This window comes from Bufo bufo, chromosome 2 (assembly GCF_905171765.1).
Source record: "Bufo bufo chromosome 2, aBufBuf1.1, whole genome shotgun sequence".
Taxonomy (NCBI): domain Eukaryota; kingdom Metazoa; phylum Chordata; class Amphibia; order Anura; family Bufonidae; genus Bufo; species Bufo bufo.
Window position 1 is genome coordinate 438,467,661 of NC_053390.1, and position 19,452 is coordinate 438,487,112.

Consider the following 19,452-nt stretch of genomic DNA (forward strand, 5'->3'; position numbering starts at 1 on the left):
AGGCAGAGAGAGACACACAGCATTGTAAATGCTGTGCGCTCCTACGAAATGAGCAGTGTCCATAACGCGGAAGCACGCTCACACAAGAAACATGATTTCTGCACAGGACATACATGTCTGAAAATAGCTTTAGGGCTGTTTCACACAAGCGTGTGCAGTCCGGAAATAACGCTCCTTTGGTGAGCGTGATACTCCGTTCTGGACACTGTTTGTCTTGCAAGAGCACACAACATTATACTGATTTATAATGCTATGTGTCTCTGCATGACCTTATTGCTACAGAATCATAGTGACATCATTATTTTAGTATGATCCTGTAGAATGAAGATCATGCAAAGGAACATGGCATTACAAATCATTATAATGTCGTGCTCTCCTGCAAGATGAGCAGTGTCCAGAACGGAGGATTACACTCACAGACGAAGTGTGAAAGAACCCTTAGGCCCCTTTCACACAGGCGAGTTTTCCGCGCAGGTGCAATGCGTGAGGTGAACGCATTGCACCCGCCCTGAATCCGGACCCATTCAATTCTATGGGGCTGTGCACATGAGCGTTGGTTTTCACGCATGACTTGTGCGTTGCATGAAAATCGCAGCATGTTCTATATTCTGCGTTTTTCACGCAACGCAGGCCCCATAGAAGTGAATGGGGCTGCGTGAAAATTGCAAGCATCCGCAAGCAAGTGTGGAAGCGGTGCGATTTTCACGCACGGTTGCTAGGCGACGATCGGGATAACATGGTTATAAGGGAAAATAATAGCATTCTTAATACAGAATGCATAGTACTGGAGGGGTTAAAAATAAATAAATAATAATTTAACTCCCCTTAATCCACTTGCTTGCGGAGCCCGGCTTCTCTTCTGTCTTCATCTTTGCTGTGCACAGGAAAAGGACCTTTGATGATGTCATTGTGCTCATCACATGGTCCATCACATGTGATGGACCATGTGATGAGCGCAGTGACGTCATCAAAGGTCCTATTCATCAAAGAAGAAGACAGAAGAGAAGCTGGGCTGCGCGAGCAAGTGGATTAAGGGGAGTTAAATTATTTTTTATTTTTTTAACCCCTCCAGCCCTATTGTACTATGCATTCTGTATTAAGAATGCTATTATTTTCCCTTATAACCATGTTATAAGGGAAAATAATACAGTCTACACAACACCGAACCAAAACCCGAACTTCTGTGAAGAAGTTCGGGTTTGGGTACCAAACATGACGATTTTTCTCACGCGCATGCAAAATGCATTACAATGTTTTGCACTCGCGCGAAAAAATCGTGCATGTTCCCGTAACGCACCCACATCTTTTTCCGCAACGCCCATGTGAAACCAGCCTTAGACTTATGCCTTATTCGCATAGCAGTTTTTTGGTCAGTGATTTCCATCAGTGATTGTGAGCCAAAACCAGGATTGGAGTCTGCACAGATATAAGGTGTCTGCATCTTTCTGCTCAGGGCACATGGAGACTCAATTCTTTCCACACAGTAGCAACTGTTCCTGTCCAGACTCAAAAGCCTTCCTCTGAAATGTCCCTGAACTTTGGTTCCACCTCCTTCTTGCTGACACACTGCCCTTAGATCCTCTGGCTGGCTCTGTACGCAGGGGAGGGGTAGCTTCTCTGTGTGTTAGACCTTTATGACACACTAGAAGACATTTTGCCCAGTTGACAGACTTCGAATAGGGGGACCGCAATGGACTGAGAGAAGAAAGTTATTGTCATGAACTGCCTGCCATGTATGTGTGACCACTTCTACACCTCCACACTATCTTCTATGGTTAATTTAATGTCATCCCCTGCATTTAATCTCAGGACCTGCAAAATTGTGTATCCCTATTTCTATGCAACAGGTGGCAGCAAGCTTGGCAGAGCTATGTTACATAAAATGGAACTCTTCTTTCCATTCTAGCCCTCTCTAGGAGAGGGAGGGACTAGTTAGTGAAGGGGGGTTTAGAGGAACCCCTGCCTGGGGGTAGGAAGCAGGCCCTCGTGCCTGCTGGGCAAGCCCTGCCAGGCCAGTCAGAGTACCTTCAGCTCTGCTGGATCCAGAGGTTGCAACTTTAAGCCTCCAAAGCCAGGAAGAAAGTTGTCTGGACAAAGACAAAGCTAGAGCCAGACTACAGAAAGTGAAGTACAGCAGAAAGGAAAAGTTTCTATTTAATCCTGTTAGCACAGCAGAGCTAGAGAGTGACAGATGTAGCAGAACCGAATGTGTTTGCCTGCCAGAATTTATGCCAAAACCTGCTGGTAACCAAGATAAAGTTGAAAGATTGTTTTCCTGATGAAAGTTTACTCAAGTAAAACTGTTATCAACTATATGGAAGTCTGCACTTAATTCATTCTACAAATTCCTCAACTATTCACCCTATTTGCTCTGCCGCGGACAACAACACCTGGGGTTCCAGGGTGACCATGTAGGAGCACCGTGAGCTACACCTAAAGGGACATTGTAGGCCACCCTTACACCACTCTGACATTCCTACACCTGGGTACCACTAACACCATCTACAAATGCAACTGGCGTCACGACAAAAAACATTCTCACTTAAATGCTCCCCCGGGTAGTTCCCTTATGTCCACTGCATCAAAAATCTGGCGTCATGGACAGGATCCGGACAAGAAAAATCTGTGAGCCCATTAACTGTATAGCCTACTGGATTTACAAAAATACTTTTTAAAATGACTTTAATGTACTTGTTGCGGAGCGACCGGCGTCCGAAGGGTTAATCCACCATTTTTACATGCCATAGCGCAGTTTCTTCTTGCCCAGTCAGAGCGGGAAAATCCAGGCACACCCCTATCTAAAGCGGGAAAATCTAGCCCTGCCTAGAGGGAGCGATACTACAGTGTGCACAGAGGAAGTGGAATCTCCTCCCTTTAAGCCCATCCTTTTACCCCCGTGATTCCAGAGAGGGACAAGATGGAGAACGAGCAGCCAAGCAGGAAGGCCCTCCCGAAACCCAACTGGGGAGCCATGGTCTGTGGCGGGGACCTCCTGGAGCTGAAGGAAATGGTGGAGGAGATAAAAATGTTGCAGCTTGTCCAAGGATCAGGGACGGAGAAGCAGCATTGCCCGCGTCAGCTAGAGGTCCCACTCTGCCGCCCAGAAAAAGCGAGCCACCCAGGAAAAACGAGGACGGTGATGCCCTCAACCCCATAGTGCCGCTGAGAGTGATGGCAGACACCGACAATGCCTGGGATTACAGGAAAGTCGTTGAGGACTGGGTCCTCCAAATACTGGACCGTCTACTTCCCCAAGACCCGGTACTTGAGCGGAGGACCGCCACTGTGCTCTTGTTCAGTGTGGAGAGAAGGACGGGGTTTGTGCAGGACGACAGATCGGAGACTGAGCTATTTGTAAACAGGCGGTCAGTAAAAAGGCTGTATCTCCCACAGGCCCCTCATAGTCTATACAAGGGGGAGCAGGTCGAGTACACCCCAATGCGGTCCCCTAAAGGGCCCTTCGCTACGGGGGGGAGTTTGCTCTCCCAACCGCTGGTCCCAGTGCCCACTCCGGAGCACTGGCAGGAAGATCCAGCTGCCTGGGGACATATTGGCTGCCTACAAGAGACAGAAGATGGAGTGTTCCGCTTCAGGGAGAAACCCCAGTCAGAGCCGGAGCCACTCATCCCCAGACTTCCAGCGCCACCAACATCCCTTGCTTAACAGGCATGCGTGTCCACCACGTCAGTGACAATTAGTCCGACTGTAGTTAACTACCCGCTACCGTGGAAGGTGAAAGCCGCAATGAGGAGGGCAGTACAAGAGTCACCACCCAGAGAGGAGGATGACACATGGCAGAATGACCTTGCCCGATGGAAGGCCCACAGGAGGAGTGCATTACAGGACTTGATAAAGAAAGAGGAAGAAAGGAAAAAGATGGAGAGGATGCTTAGCGGAGAAGGTGACTTATCAGAAAGAAGAAAACGCATAAAAACATATAAAGAAATTGTGGAGGATAAAAAGCACAGAGAAAGGGAATTGCATGAAACCTACAAAAATGCCAAGACTTCCTCTCAGCCACCTGCTGAAGACAGCACACCTGGTATGACACTCCCAGATCCTGCAACCACTGAAAGTGACCTATCCACCAGTGATACTGCTCTGTGCACTCCAGAACCACAACCGAATGCGGAGCTCTTTACTATAAAAAAAAACCAATGGTCTATTCTTTACTGCTGTCCGGAGAGTTTGTCACCAAAAGTAAAAAGCCAAGGTTTACAGAGGATCCTCCAGAAGAGGGTAACCCTGCAGTTCCAAGTTCTGCCACAGAATGCCACCAGGAGATTGCAGATGAAGTTTTTGCTGGAGTTACAGCTGCAGAAAGCACCAGAGCTAGCAGTGACAGCGATGAGGATGTCATGCAGCCTAAATAAGGACTTTTGCACCCTCAACTGTGGGACCCAGGAAGAAAACTTCCGGCCCCTCCTGTAAGAGACCTCATGCTGTGATAAAACATCATTTGGGCTACTGGAGCCACCACGTGGACTGCGTCTGAAGGGTGAGGGCCTGTTGGCATGTTGTTCTGTTTAATGTTTTTAGGTTGCCCTTGTTTTTATCCCTCACCCGGATGGCCATGTGAGTCAGGACTCCCCCCATCATCTACCTCCTAGTTGCGTACGGTTTGCGCCAATTTTTCTCCCCCTTTCCAGGTTATTTGAGAGTCCCTTTGCTAACCGGTCCTCATGACCTGTGCTGCTGTATCTTTATTACCCATGTGGATTACAAATGACTTTGTGCCTTATGTGGATTACAAATATTACCTCAATTGGATTACAAATAATGACATTACTGTTCCCATGGATTACAAAAGACTTTGTCACACTTAAAGTTACAGTTCGGTGCACTTTATCCTCAGGCATTAAAAATAGACTCTAATGTGATTTTATGATTGCACTACCTGATGTGCCTTCTATGTTTGCTTTATGTATTTGCATTAAATATTTGCACTGATCTTTTCTGTTTCAGCAACGCTTGAAGCACTGTAGCCCATTGTGTGTATTCTTTTGCAGGTGCCGCAATGTGATCTTATATGCACTTTTGTAAGGACTTTGGTGTAATTATGCAGTTAACCAGATAGTCAGCACCTTATGTCATTGCTTAGTTCTTATGGACTGCCTTTGAGGAAGTTAGTATACATCACAAGCAGATCTAACATCGATGTTGCTCAATATGGACTGCCTCTGAGGACGGTAAAATACTAATGGTCCTTTTTTACCTTGTGTTTGTTCAGCCTATTGCTACACAGGGGGAACCGAGTGGTAAAAGTCAAAAGCAGGTCTAAAATCGTGAAGGGTAATTCGCTGCTTATATGTGTGTTTTGAGAGAGAACCGACTCCTCCTCCTTGTTTATTGTGTCCTAGGGCAAGGGGTCCTGCCTTAAGGAAAATGTGTATTTAGCTACCTGTTCAGTCATCAGGTTGACAAGGCGTAAAGTAATTTTAGACATTGGTGCTTGGAAGGGAATACAGGATGAAGCCACCCTTCTGTTTGCGGGCGTATCAAAGAATGTGGAGGGATTATAGTACCTGACACCCCCCACGCTCCACAAATGACTTTGGCCAAGTTGTCATGGAGTGTTGAGCGCTTAGTGCCGTATGAGTACTTAGTGAAGTACATTTATTTGGTTGGTTCGCTGTGAGAGGGAGAACTATTTAAAGACACCCTACTCTGTCAGGAGCCTATAAGTAGCCGTCTTAAAATGTTAGTCTTTGTATGTATTTCTATGCAGCACATTATAGTTTTCCAGGTACCCTGAGAGCATATATTTATATATACCCTAAGCACAAGCCGAGGACAGCTTGGTTCTTAAGTGCCGGGGAATGTAACGCCCCAGAGTGGCATTACCACTTCTACACCTCCCCACTATCTTCTATGGTTAATTTTATGTCATCCCCTGCATTTATTCTCAGGACCTGCAAAATTGTGTATCCTTATTTCTATGCAAATATTGCACGTTAATGTAATGTGCCTGGTTCACCAGCAGGTGGCAGAAAGCTTGTCAGAGCTATGTTACATAGAATGAAACCCTTCTTTCCATTCTAGCCCTCTCTAGGAGAGGGAGGGACTAGTTAGTGAAGGGGAGTCTAGAGGAACCCCTGCCTGGAGTAGGAAGAAGGCCTTCATCCCTGCTGGACAAGCCCTGCCAAGGCCAGTCAGAGTACCTTCAGCTCTGCTAAATCAAGAGGTTGCAACCTTAAGCCTCCAAAGCCAGGAAGAAAGTTGCCTGGACAAAGACAAAGTTAGAGCCAGACTACAGAAAGTGAAGTACAGCAGAAAGGAAAAGTTTCTATTTAATCCTGTTAGCAGAGCTAGAGAGTGACAGATGTAGCAAAGCCAAATGTGTTTGCCTGCCAGAATTTATGCCAAAACCTGCTGGTAACCAAGATAAAGATGGGAGATTGTTTTCCTGATGAAAGTTTACTCAAGTAAAATTGTTATCAGCTATATACAAGTCTGGACTCAATTCATTCTACAAATCCCTCAACTATTCACCGTATTTGCTCTGCCGCGGACGACAATGCCTGGGGTTCCAGGGTATCCATGTAGGAGCACTGTGACACGTGCACAGCTACACCTAAAGGGACATTGTAGGCGACCCTTACACCACTCTGACATTCCTACACCTGGGTACCACTAACACCATCTACTTAGGGGGACTATGTCCCTTGTTGGTGAAATGCAACTGGCGTCACGACAAAAAACATTCTAACTTAAAGGGAACCTGTCAAGTCGATATTTGATTATAATCTAACTAATTATATACAATCATTAACTACTAAAAAGTACCTTAGATGTATTCACTTACTGGTGTGACAGATGGTTATCTCATAATATACACACAAAGATGCCGCATGCTAATAAGCTGATTTGAGTCCGGCGTGATGTCATTGAGTCCAGCGTATATTTAATTCAGAGCTATAGCCACTCCCCTGCCCACCTGCTGCTGGTTCATATGGAAACAAACTGTCATTCAGCAGCAGGTGGGCGGGGAGAGTCAGGAGCTCATGAATATTCAGGACTCATCATTATGAGCTGGAGCTTTTCAATACAAGATGTTGGCAGATTGACTGGGTCAATTAAAGAAAGTGACCCAGCATTGTGCTAAGAGAATCAATCACTTATTTATGTTGCCCTTAGTTAGGACACCATAAAACTGGTGACAGGTTCCCTTTAAAGGGACCCCCGGGTAATTCTCTTAAGTCCACTGCATATGCCATTTTGACCTAGCTGTTAGGAGGTGTTAGGTGCAGTGGTTACGAGAGAACACAGTGAACAGGCTCCGGATGGCCCAGACAGACCTCCAGTAGACGGGATCATTTGATCCACCAAGAAGTACAGGCAACTCCCACAGTATTATTATCCACCATCCAGACACAGATGGCGCCTTAATTAAACACCCCTGACTCTAGCTGGACCATTTACAGGTTCTTAACAGAAGGAAATTGAGTGTTACGGGGCCCAATACATGTCCTGTCATTTGACAGCCAGCAACCATCGCCTTCGTTTGCAGTGGTGCCGATAATGAGCAACCTGGACTGTTGTTTAGAAGGCTCTATGGGTGTTTTGTACATTACTTAATTTATGTTACTTGCATGATTTTTTTTTTTACCTTGAGTTGGGCACTGTTACATTTTTGGTCTACCATCTGTCCCTGCTGGTCCAAGTTTCCATCTTTTGTTTTGTGCATTTTTTATTTATAATTGGTCTTCATGATTTGTTTAGATTTTTGCTTAGCCATGTAGCCAACTGCTCTAAGTCAATATTTTTTCATTGTTTACTTAAAGACCATAGATACCTTTGGTGCAATTTCTTTATCATTGCTTTTTACTCATTTAGGATAAAAATCTATTTTCAATTGATCTTTATTTAAAAAAAGTTAAAAATTTTTCCCTCTACAGCTTTCAGTTTTAGTGCATCGGCAGACTATTGCTCTCTGACTCACGCTGAATCTACCAGGCAGCTGCTTTGATGGCTTGAGCGGCAGCCCTTACCTCTGATCTCCTGACAGCTCATAAATACTAATTTAAGCCATATTCTTGTCAGTTTTAGGGATCATGCATACGAATGTATTTTCTTTCCGTGTCCATTCAGTTTTTTTTGTGGACTGTATGTGGAACCATACATTTCAATGGGTCCCCCAAAAAAAGGAAGTTACTCCATGTGCATTCCGTCTTCGTATATCCGCATGTCCGTTCCGCAAAAAAAAATTGTCCTATTATTGTCCGCATTACGGACAAGGATAGTGCTGTTCTGTTAGAGGCCAGCTGTTCCGTTCTGCAAAATATAGAATGCACACTGATGTTGTCCGTATTTTTTGCAATCCGTGTTTTGCGGACCGCAAAATACATACGTTCATTAGCTACAATGAGTATTTATGAGCTGACTGGTTAAGTGTGGGGCAGAGACAATATTCTGTAGAGGCAACCAAAATGTAAAGCTCTAGATGGAAAACTGTTGAAAAGGAATTAAGGGGATCATTCAATAAAATTGTACTCAGTCAAAACATCCCTTATATTTTTACATCAATGGTTGTAAGTTGTAATAAAAATTACATACTGCTGTCATTTACTATCCAGAAATATGCCTATTGTCACAGGTTAAGGGGAAGGGAAAACACCAAATACACACCACAACGAATAGACAACAATCTAGGCCTCAAAAGCTAAGGAAGAGGGATGGTGACCTCCTAGTAATCCCTAGGCCTTTCCCTAACTTCTGCCAGTATGAGCAGATCCTGATGGTGGAAATACTCATACACCGGATACCTTCTAAAACTGACGAACCCTAGGATAGATAGCAGGGGATGAGACAGCTGGTTCCTTCCAGAATGAAGGAACATGCGTCTCCCTGAGGCCTAGAAACAACACACACCAGATAATAAGAAACAGCGAAGGCAACAAATACTTAGCTTAGAGATGTATGGAGAAGCAGGAGATCCAAGACAAACCAGCACTAGCAACTCCAAGCAGAAACTATCAACCATATGGTCAGCAGTGTAAGGCAGATCTAAATAGAGCCTCATCACTGATAACAAGCGGCACCTGAGGAGAGGTGAGATCCTGCCAAACAACAACATACATAGAGGAAAACAGAGAGACCTGTCATATAGCCTCACGTGCAGCAAGTCTATCCAATCTTCTCACCTCTCTCACAGAAGAGACCGTGACACCTATATTAGGTGTATTTTTGGCGCAGATTTCAGGCCCGTCTCATTCATGATTTTCTACGCCTGTTTTAGGCATAGAATATGGTCTAAATGTAAGCCAGCAAGGATGCTGGCCTACATTTAGACTGGCGCTGGATATGCCATAGTTATGTAGAGGACGCACCCCTACTTAACTTCAGTGGATCCACCGCCAGCTATAGGGGTTATTAACCCCTGTGCTACCAGCGCTGCTTGCGCCTGCCTCGGGCGCCATAGCAGATGGGTCTCTGCTGTTTCCTGCAGCTAATGTCCGCGACCATGAATAATGCTGATTGCAGCCTTTAGATGCTGTGTTCAAGTGTGATCACGGCATCTAAAGTGTGAAAAACCCAGAAGCATGCGCTTCCGGGTTAAGAACAACATCACCATGTGGCAATTGGGGATGCCAGTCATTATTTCTAATTGGCTGGGTCTCTCTGAAGAGTCCCAGCAGGGCCGATCCTACACGGGGTGCAGTGGGTGCCCCGCACCCCAGCGCTGCGGCCCTGGTGACAAGTGGGGGCGGCCGCGGCCGGCGGCAGGGCAGAGCAGGAGATGAGCGCCTCCATTGCGGAAGCGCTCATCTCCATAGTCATCTGTATTGCCGTCCTCAGGACGGCAATACAGATGCCTGTCTGTGCTGCGGCAGAGGAGGGAGAGGTGTGTCCCCTCCTGTTCCTCTGATAGGCTGCCGGCTTAGTGCTGGCAGCCTATCAGAGGCCGGTGATGGCGCGATGACGTCATCGCGTCGCCTGAGCCGTATAGCGAGGGACACAGACGGAAGAGGTGGCCTGCATCGCATCGCATTGCTGGAGGTAAGTATAAGTGTATTATTTTTTTTTATTTTTTTATATAGGTACAATACTGGGCTGGCACATGATAAGGGGGGCTACTGGGCTGGCACATAAGGGGGGCTACTGGGCTGGCACATAAGGGGGGACTACTGGGCTGGGCTGGCACATGATAAGGGGGGCTACTGGGCTGGCACATGATAAGGGGGGACTACTGGGCTGGCACATGATAAGGGGGGACTACTGGGCTGGCACATGATAAGGGGGGACTACTGGGCTGGCACATGATAAGGGGGGCTACTGGCACATGATATGGGGGCACTCTGGCTACTGGCACATGATATGGGGGCACTCTGGCTACTGGCACATGATAATGGGGGGGATCTGGCTACTGGCACATGATATGGGGGGGGGCTCTGGCTACTGACACATGATATGGGGGGGCTCTGGCTACTGACACATGATATGGGGGGGCTCTGGCTACTGGCACATGATGGTGGGGGGGGGGGGCTCTGGCTACTGGCACATGATATGGGGGGGGGGCTCTGGCTACTGGCACATGATATGGGGGGCTACTGGCACATGATAAGGGGGGCTACTGGCACATGATAAGGGGGCTACTGGCACATGATAAGGGGGCTACTGGCACATGATAAGGGGGGCTACTGGCACATGATAAGGAGGGCTACTGGCACATAGGGGGGCTACTGGCACATAAGGGGGGCTACTGGCACATGATATGGGGGGGCTCTGGCTACTGGCATATGATATGGGGGGCTCTGGCTACTGGCACATGATGGTGGGGGGGCTCTTATTTCTGGCACATGATTGGGGGCACTCTGGCTACTGGCACATGATATGGGGGGCTCTGGCTACTGACACATGATATGGGGGGGCTCTGGCTACTGACATGATATGGGGGGCTCTGGCTACTGGCACATGATGGTGGGGGGGCTCTTATTACTGGCACATGATTGGGGGCATCTATGGGGGCACATCTTACTGCAGATTATTGGGGGGCACTATAGGGGCATCTACTGAGGCTAAAAAAGAAGATATTTTATATGGGGGCTCTGTATAGGGGCATTTTATACTGGGACACATTATGGTGGGTACTATGGGGAAGGGGGGGGGGGGCACTATGGGGGTCATCTACGGGGGCACTGAGAAGGGGTATTTTATATTGGCACATTATGGGAACATTAGCTCAACTGGGGGCATTACAAATGTTTTGCATATTATAAGGAGAATTATTACTACTGGGGGGGCATTATGGTGGGCTTTATTACTCCCCCATGGTATGACCCCCTAGTAGCAGCACCAGCCTCTCCCTGCTCTGCTATCCCTCTGCCCTTTCTCCAAATCCTTATTATGAAATCTTTCTCATTAGGTTAAAGCACAACATCAGCTCCGCCGAGCCCCCGGCCAAAGTGTTGAAGTGGCGTCCGAGATCCCCAAGGGCCAAGTCAAGTAACTGTAAGTTTTTATGGGGGTTCTACAAAAGAGCTATCGTGGGGCAAAGTTCATATTCGTGTTTACACACGTGTTTTAAAATGAATGCTTTCTCCTATTATAAACAAGTAAATAATGACGCAATGCTGTGGGGCTGGTGTGCAACTTTTTCCAGGGCTGGTTTTTATCCCCAGTCCGGCCCTGGCCGAGCGAGCCGCCGGGACTTTTTTTTTTTTTTTAAGCCGAGCAGCCGAGCCGCCGATTCGTGGGGCTGAAGTTGTTGCCATAGAAACATTGTAAAGGGGAGGAGTTAGTAAGATAACCACGCCCATGTGGGGGCGCCAGAAATATTTCTGCACCCAGGCGCCTGTGACCCTAGGATCGGCCCTGAGTCCCAGTGTATTAGAGCTGCAGTTCATATGCTGGCCACCAGGTGGCAGGCAATTAGAGAATTACTATACTCATTATGGGAATATAGTAATATTGTGTAAAAAACAAAGTAATGGACATTGTATCCTCATAGAGGGGCTACAAAAAAAAAAAAAAGTAAAAAATGTAAAAAAATAAATAAATAAAATAATAAAAAAATTTTTTTCAATCATCCTCTTATCTTAGAATAACAAATAAATAAATAATAAAAATATAAAGATCATAGACATCACTGTGACTGAAAATGCCCGTAGTATTAAAATATAAAAATATTTTTCCAATACAGTGAATGGCTCGATAGAAAAAAATTCAAAATCGCTGATTTGTCATTTTTTTATCGCTTCTATTACTAAATAATTTTTTTTTATAAAATGTGATAAAAAAAAACACATACACTCCAAAATGGTAGCAATAAAAACTACAGATCATCCCGCAAAAAATTAGCCCCCCACACAGCTCAGTAGACATAACTATAAAAAAGTAATGGGGGTCAAAGTATGGTGATGTAAAAATTTGTTTATTTTTTTTCAAAGTTGTAATTTATTGTTTCAGTATTTAACCGCCTCCGGACCGCCTAACGCAGGATCGCGTTCCGGAGGCGGCAGCTCTGCGCAGAGTCACGCATAAACGTGTCATCTCGCGAGACGCGAGATTTCGCTCAAAGCCGGCCCGCGCATGCGCATCGCGGGCCGGAAAAAGTTTAAGGAGTATTTCGTCAGCAACCTGCCAGCCAATGATCGTTGCTGGCAGGTTGCTGATTTTTTAAAAATCAAATATCTTATCGAAAATCGATAAATATCTTGGTCAAATGCCAACTTTGTATAAAGAAATGGGAAAAGTTGTCTTTTGCCAAGATATTTCTCTCACCCAGCATGGGTATATGTAAAATGACACCCCAAAACACATTGCCCAACTTCTCCTGAGTACGGCAATACCACATGTATGACACTTTTTTGCAGCCTAGGTGGGCAAAGGGGCCCACATTCCAAAGAGCACCTTTCGGATTTCACCGGCCATTTTTTACAGATTTTGATTTCAAACTACTTTGCACGCATTTGGGCCCCTAAAATGCCAGGGCAGTATAACTACCCCACAAGTGACCCCATTTTGGAAAGAAGACACCCCAAGGTATTTCGTGATGGGCATAGTGAGTTCATGGAAGTTTTTATTTTTTGTCACAAGTTAGTGGAATATGAGACTTTCTAAGAAAACAATAAATAAAAAATAATTATTTTCCGCTAACTTGTGACAAAAAATAAAAAATTCTAGGAACTCGCCATGCCCCTCACGGAATACGTTGGGGTGTCTTCTTTCCAAAATGGGGTTACTTGTGGGGTAGTTATACTGCCCTGGCATTCTAGGGGCCCTAATGTGTGGTAAGTAGTTTGAAATCAAAATGTGTAAAAAATGACCTGTGAAATCCTAAAGGTGCTCTTTGGAATGTGGGCCCCTTTGCCCACCTAGGCTGCAAAAAAGTGTCACACATGTGGTATTGCCGTACTCAGGAGAAGTTGGGCAATGTGTTTTGGGGTGTCATTTTACATATACCCATGCTGGGTGAGATAAATATCTTGGTCAAATGCCAACTTGGGTTGCAGTTTGGGCACTTGGTCTCTAAAAGGTCCGCCATCACTGGTGTGGTATATCTGCAGTGCATTTCTCAATTTTCCCAGTGAGAATTACATGCCTATATCAGTCACATTCTGCCTAAGGTATATGACTCCCCAGAGTGGCGATCACAGTCACAGACTACCTATAACATTTTTCACCAGTATTCAGCTATTTTCCCTGTGGTGTACACACAGCCAGATTCTTCCACAGATAACAGTTGATTTCAGGATTAGTGATCAGCAGCAGGGGCTATATTCGAATTCGCAATATTTCACGAATATTTAGTAGAATATTCGTCATATATTTGCGAATTTGAGATTATTTTATTGAATGCGATAAATCGGCAATCTAAAAATCGCGTAATGCGAATTTGTTACGCGAAATACAGGCGTGGTCACTTTGGCTACATTTTTCAGGCTGGTATAGGTTTCCTGAGACTGGATAAAATGATTGGCACGGCAGACCATTAGAATAGCTTTATATGCAGATAGAGTCAAGTGCTCCAATATATTTGCGATGGCGCTAATTGGCAGTGATTAGAATATTTTATCGCACTACGGGCAACTTCACATTTTAGCAGGTCTGACTACAGATTACTGATTGCTGCACTAAGTATTGTTGTTAAACTTGACATTGCTTCCTTCTCATTGGCCCACAAGCAAGAAGCAGAGAGGAATCATGTGTTCAGATGGAAAAAAAATGCTGAATATTCGATATAACGAATATATAGCTCTATATTCTAAATATATGTCCTAGCAGTGTGTCATCTTAAGATAAGCTTATTTTAGGGGAAACCTTCCAACAAAAAGGAATTTTCCGAAGGGGATAGCCCTTTCAAATGTTAGCATCAGGGATATGGCACTAAATGACAAAACACCAGGAACAGGCCACTTAAACATTGCCTAGTAGGGGGCTGTAAGCAAAACCAGTGAAAGCTGTAAACAAGCACTGCACCCATGCATAGTAGTGTCAACCTGCGTTCAAGGCGAATGACGTGTCTTGTAACACATTTTAAAATATCTTTATTTGTTGATTTAGAATCTAGTACATGTACATTTATTCGGTTTTTGGCTTTAGCGGGAATGCACAGAAAGTATTTCAGGCGGAATACTTGTGCTCTTGCATTTGTCCTCATTGTAAATATTTACACCAAATGATAACATACAGTATGCCTTCAATTCTAACTGAACTGAAACTCAGCTTCGTACATGTTGCCGTTCCGAGTGTTGGGCACGCTCTGATATTCTCTGCGGAGCTGTTCACACTGATTCTCTAGAGCACTGAATGTTGGCCGCTCAGATGGTTGGAATGACCAGCAGGACAGCATCATCTTATATACCTGTAATAAACATAGACGTTAAGTCTATACAACAGAGTGGCTAAATGCACATCAATCTGGTGGAGAGTTGTTTCTGCAATTTTTCTCTCATTTTAACAGCTGACAACACTGTTTTTTTTTTACTTGGTCACTCAGTTTCATCAGTTTAGAATTCTTAAAAGGGTTGTCAACGTTTAAAAAAAACATGGCTGCTTTCTTCCAAAAACAGCACCACCCCTGTCCATGGGTTGTATGCAGTAATGCAGTTCTGTCCCAATAAGGCCTCATTCACACGGCCGTTCCGTGCATTGGGGACCGCAAACCGCAATACGGCCACGGCCGGGCAACGGCTGTGTGCATGAGGCCTAACTCCAATGGAGCTGAGCTGCAAAACCACACACACACACACACACACTTCACGGACATGTGTGGTGCTGTTTTTGGTAAAAAGCAGCTATGTTTTCTATTCCTGCACAACCTCTTTAAAGAGCCTCTGTCAGTATGATCAAACCTATTAGGCCTCCTTCACACAGGCGTTGCGTGTGCGTTGAGGGAAAATGCACAATTTTTCTGCGCGAGTGCAAAGCATTTTAATGCGTTTTGCACGCGCGTGAGAAAAATATGTATGTTTGGTACCCAGACCCGAACCCGGACTTCTTCACAGAAGTTCGGGTTTGAGATCAATGTTGTGTAGATTTTATTATTTTCCCTTATAACATGGTTATAATGGAAAATAATAACATTCTTAATACAGAATGCTTAGTAAATTAGGGATGGAGGGGTTAAAAATATTTTTTTTAACTCACCTCATCCACTTTGCGCAGCCCGACTCGTCTTCTTTCTGCTTCTTTGAGGACATGGGAGGAAAAGGACCTTTGGTGACGTCACTGTGCTCATCACATGGTCCATCACCATGGTGATGGACCATGTGATGAGCGCAGTGACATCACCAAAGGTCCTTTTCCTCCCAGGTCCTCAAAGAAGAAGAAAGAAGACGAGCCGGGCTGCGCAAACAAGTGGATGAGGTGAGTTAAATTTTTTATTTTTTTTGATTAACCCCTCCATCCCTAAATCACCGCTCATCTGCACAGCCCCATAGAAATGAATGGGTCCGGATTCAGTGCAGGTGCAATGCGTTCACCTCACGCATTGCACCCGCGCGGAAAACTCGCCTGTGTGAAAGGGGCCTTATTGTGAGCCAAAACCAGTAGTGAAGCCTATTCAAAGATCAGGTTAATGATTTGATTTGCAACTGTTCTGTGTTCTTGACCTGCACCTGGTTTTGGCTCTCAATAATTGATGGAAATAACTGACCAAATAACTGAAGTGGGAACTCAGTCTAAGGCCTCATGCACACGACCGTTTTTTTTTGCGGTCCGCAAAAACGGGTTCCGTAGTTCCGTGATCCGTGACCGTTTTTTCTTCCGTGGGTCTTCCTTGATTTTTGGAGGATCCACGGACATGAAGGGAAAAGTCGTTTTGGTGTCCGCCTGGCCGTGCGGAGCCAAACGGATCCGTCCTGACTTACAATGCAAGTCAATGGGGACGGATCCATTTGACGTTGACACAATATGGTGCAATTGCAAACGGATCCGTCCCCCATTGACTTTCAATGTAAAGTCAGGAGTCCCTATTATACCATCGGATCAGAGTTTTCTCCAATCCGATGGTATATTTTAACTTGAAGTGTCCCCATCACCATGGGAACGCCTCTATGTTAGAATGTACCATCGGATTTAAGTTAGATTGTGAAACTCAGATCCGACAGTATATTCTAACACAGAGGCGTTCCCATAGTGATGGGAATGCTTCAAGTTAGAATATACTAAGAACTGTGTACATGACTGCCCCCTGCTGCCTGGCAGCACCCGATCTCTTACAGGGGGCTGTGATCAGCACAATTAACCCCTCAGGTGCCGCACCTGAGGGGTTAATTGTGCTTATCATAGCCCCCTGTAAGAGATCAGGTGCTGCCAGGCAGGAGGGGGCAGACCCCCCTCCCCTGTATTACATTCATTGGTGGCCAGTGCGGCCCCCCCTCCCTCCCCTGTATTACATTCATTGGTGGCCAGTGTGGCCCCCCTCCCTCCCCTGTATTACATTCATTGGTGGCCAGTGCGGCCCCCCTCCCTCCCCTGTATTACATTCATTGGTGGCCAGTGCTGCCTCCCCTCCCCCCCCTCCTAATAAAAATCCCCCCCCCCATCATTGGTGGCAGCGGAGGTTCCGATCGGAGTCCCAGTTTAATCGCTGGGGCTCTGATCGGTAACCATGGCAACCAGGACGCTACTGCAGTCCTGGCTGCTATGGTTACTTAGCAATTTTAGAAGCATTATACTTACCTTCGCTGTCTGTGGCCGGCCGGGCGCTCCTCCTACTGGTAAGTGAAAGGTCTGTGCGGTGCATTGCTTATAGCACAGACCTGTCACTTACCAGTAGGAGGAGCACCCGGCCGGTCACAGACAGTGCAGGTAAGTATAATGCTTCTAAAATTGCTAAGTAACCATGGCAACCAGGACTGCAGTAGCGTCCTGGTTGCCATGGTTACCGATCGGAGCCCCAGCGATTAAACTGGGACTCCGATCGGAACTCTCCGCTGCCACCAATGGGGGGGGGGGATTTTAATTAGGAGGGGGGAGGAGAGGGGAGGCCGCACTGGCCACCAATGAATGTAATACAGGGGAGGGAAGGAGGGGGGCCTCACTGGCCACCAATGAATGTAATACAGGGGAGGGAGGGAGGGGGGGCGCACTGGCCACCAATGAATGTAATACAGGGGAGGGGGGGTTAATTGCGGCACCTGAGGGGTTAATTGTGCGGATCACAGCCCCCTGTAAGAGATCGGGGGCTGCCAGGCAGCAGGGGGCAGTCATGTACACAGTTCGTAGTATATTTTAACTTGAAGCGTCCCCATCACTATGGGAACGCCTCTGTGTTAGAATATACTGTCGGATCTGAGTTTTCACGAAGTGAAAACTCAGATCTGAAAAAGCTTTTATACATACGGATCTGCGGATCAGTCTGTGTGAAAGTAGCCTACGGACACGGATCACGGACGCGGATGACAATCTTGTGTGCATCCGTGTTTTTTCACTGACCCATTGACTTGAATGGGTCCGTGAACCGTTGTCCGTCAAAAAAATAGGACAGGTCATTTTTTTTTGATGGACAGAAAACACGGATCACGGATGCGGATGAACAACGGTGCATTTTCCGAGTTTTCAACTGACCCATTGAAAGTCAATGGGTCAGCAGAAAATCACGGAAAACGGAACAACGGACACGGATGCACACAACGGTCGTGTGCATGAGGCCTAAGGCCTTATGCACACGACCATAGTTCTGGTCCACATCCGAGCCGCAGTTTTTGCGGCTCGGGTGCGGACCCATTCACTTCAATGGGGCCGCAAAAGATGAGGACAGCACTCCGTGTGCTGTCCGCATCTGTTGCTCCGTTCCGTAGCCCTGCAAAAAAAATATAACATGTCCTATTCTTTGCATTTCTACAATGGGCCTTTGTTTTTTGCAGATCCACGGTTTGCGGACCGCAAAAAACGGAACGGTCGTGTGCATGAGGCCTTATTTGGCAGTTTCATCCAAATGATCTGGCACTGTATTTTGACAGATAATTAAAATAAAGATATTAAAAATAGATGTTTAAATAATTAGATATATTTCCTGCATTAATGAATGTTTAAAATGAAACTTTTTTTATTAATTAATTTAAACCTGGGCTAAAGTAGTCAGTAAACCTTCCCTTAGCAGGCTTTAGACAGGGGTGTGAAGATAATAAAGAGGTAAACTGTTAAAACACTAAGGCCCCTTTCACACGGGTGAGAATTCCGTGCGGGTGCAATGCGTGAGGTGAACACATTGCACCCGCACTGAATCCGGACCCATTCACTCCAATGGGGCTGTGCACATGAGCAGTGATTTTCACGCATCACTGGTGCGTTGCGTGAAAATTGCAGCATGCTCTATATTGTGTGTTTTTTTATGCAACGCAGGCCCCATAGAAGTGAATGGGGCTGCGTGAAAATCAAGTGTGGATGCGGTGCGATTTTCACACATGGTTGCTAGGAGACGCTAGGGATGGGGACCCGATCTTTATTATTTTCCCTTATAACATGGTTATAAGGAAAAATAATAGCATTCTTAATACAGAATGCTTAGTAAAATAGTGATAGAGAGGTTAAAAAATAAAAAAACAATGAATAAACTCACCTTAATCCACTTGAACGCTTAGCCTGGCATGTAACATAGTACATAAGGCCGAAAAAAGACATTTGTCCATCCAGTTCGTCCTGTCATCCTGCAAGTTGATCCAGAGGAAGGCAAAAAAAAACCCTGTGAGGTAGAAGCCAATTTTCCCCAATTTAGGGGAATAAAAAATTCCTTCCCGACTCCAATCAGGAAATCAGAATAACTCCCTTGATCAACGACCCCTCTCTAGTAGCTATAGCCTGTAATATTATTACACTCCAGAAATACATCCAGGCCCCTCTTGTCTTCTTTCTTTTTTGATGAAAAGGACCTGTGGTGACGTCACTGCGCTCATCACATGGTCACTCCGTGGTGATAGACCATGTGATGGACCATGTGATAAGCACAGTGACGTCATCAAAGGTCCTTTAGCCAGGTCCTTAAGAAAGTAGAAAGAAGAGGAG

The 19,452-nt window shown here is 45.7% G+C and overlaps 1 protein-coding gene across 1 annotated transcript in view; it reads right to left on the minus strand.

Moving 5' to 3' along the window:
• Positions 1–14,478: 14,478 nt before the first annotated feature.
• The window catches only part of JAK3 (Janus kinase 3), a 262,203-nt gene continuing 257,229 nt past the window's right edge, over positions 14,479–19,452 (minus strand). Inside the window, exon 24 of the mRNA XM_040417463.1 lies at positions 14,479–14,806. Within this exon, the coding sequence (XP_040273397.1) occupies positions 14,648–14,806 (159 nt within the window). The 3' untranslated portion in view covers positions 14,479–14,647. The remainder of the gene's footprint in view (positions 14,807–19,452) is intronic.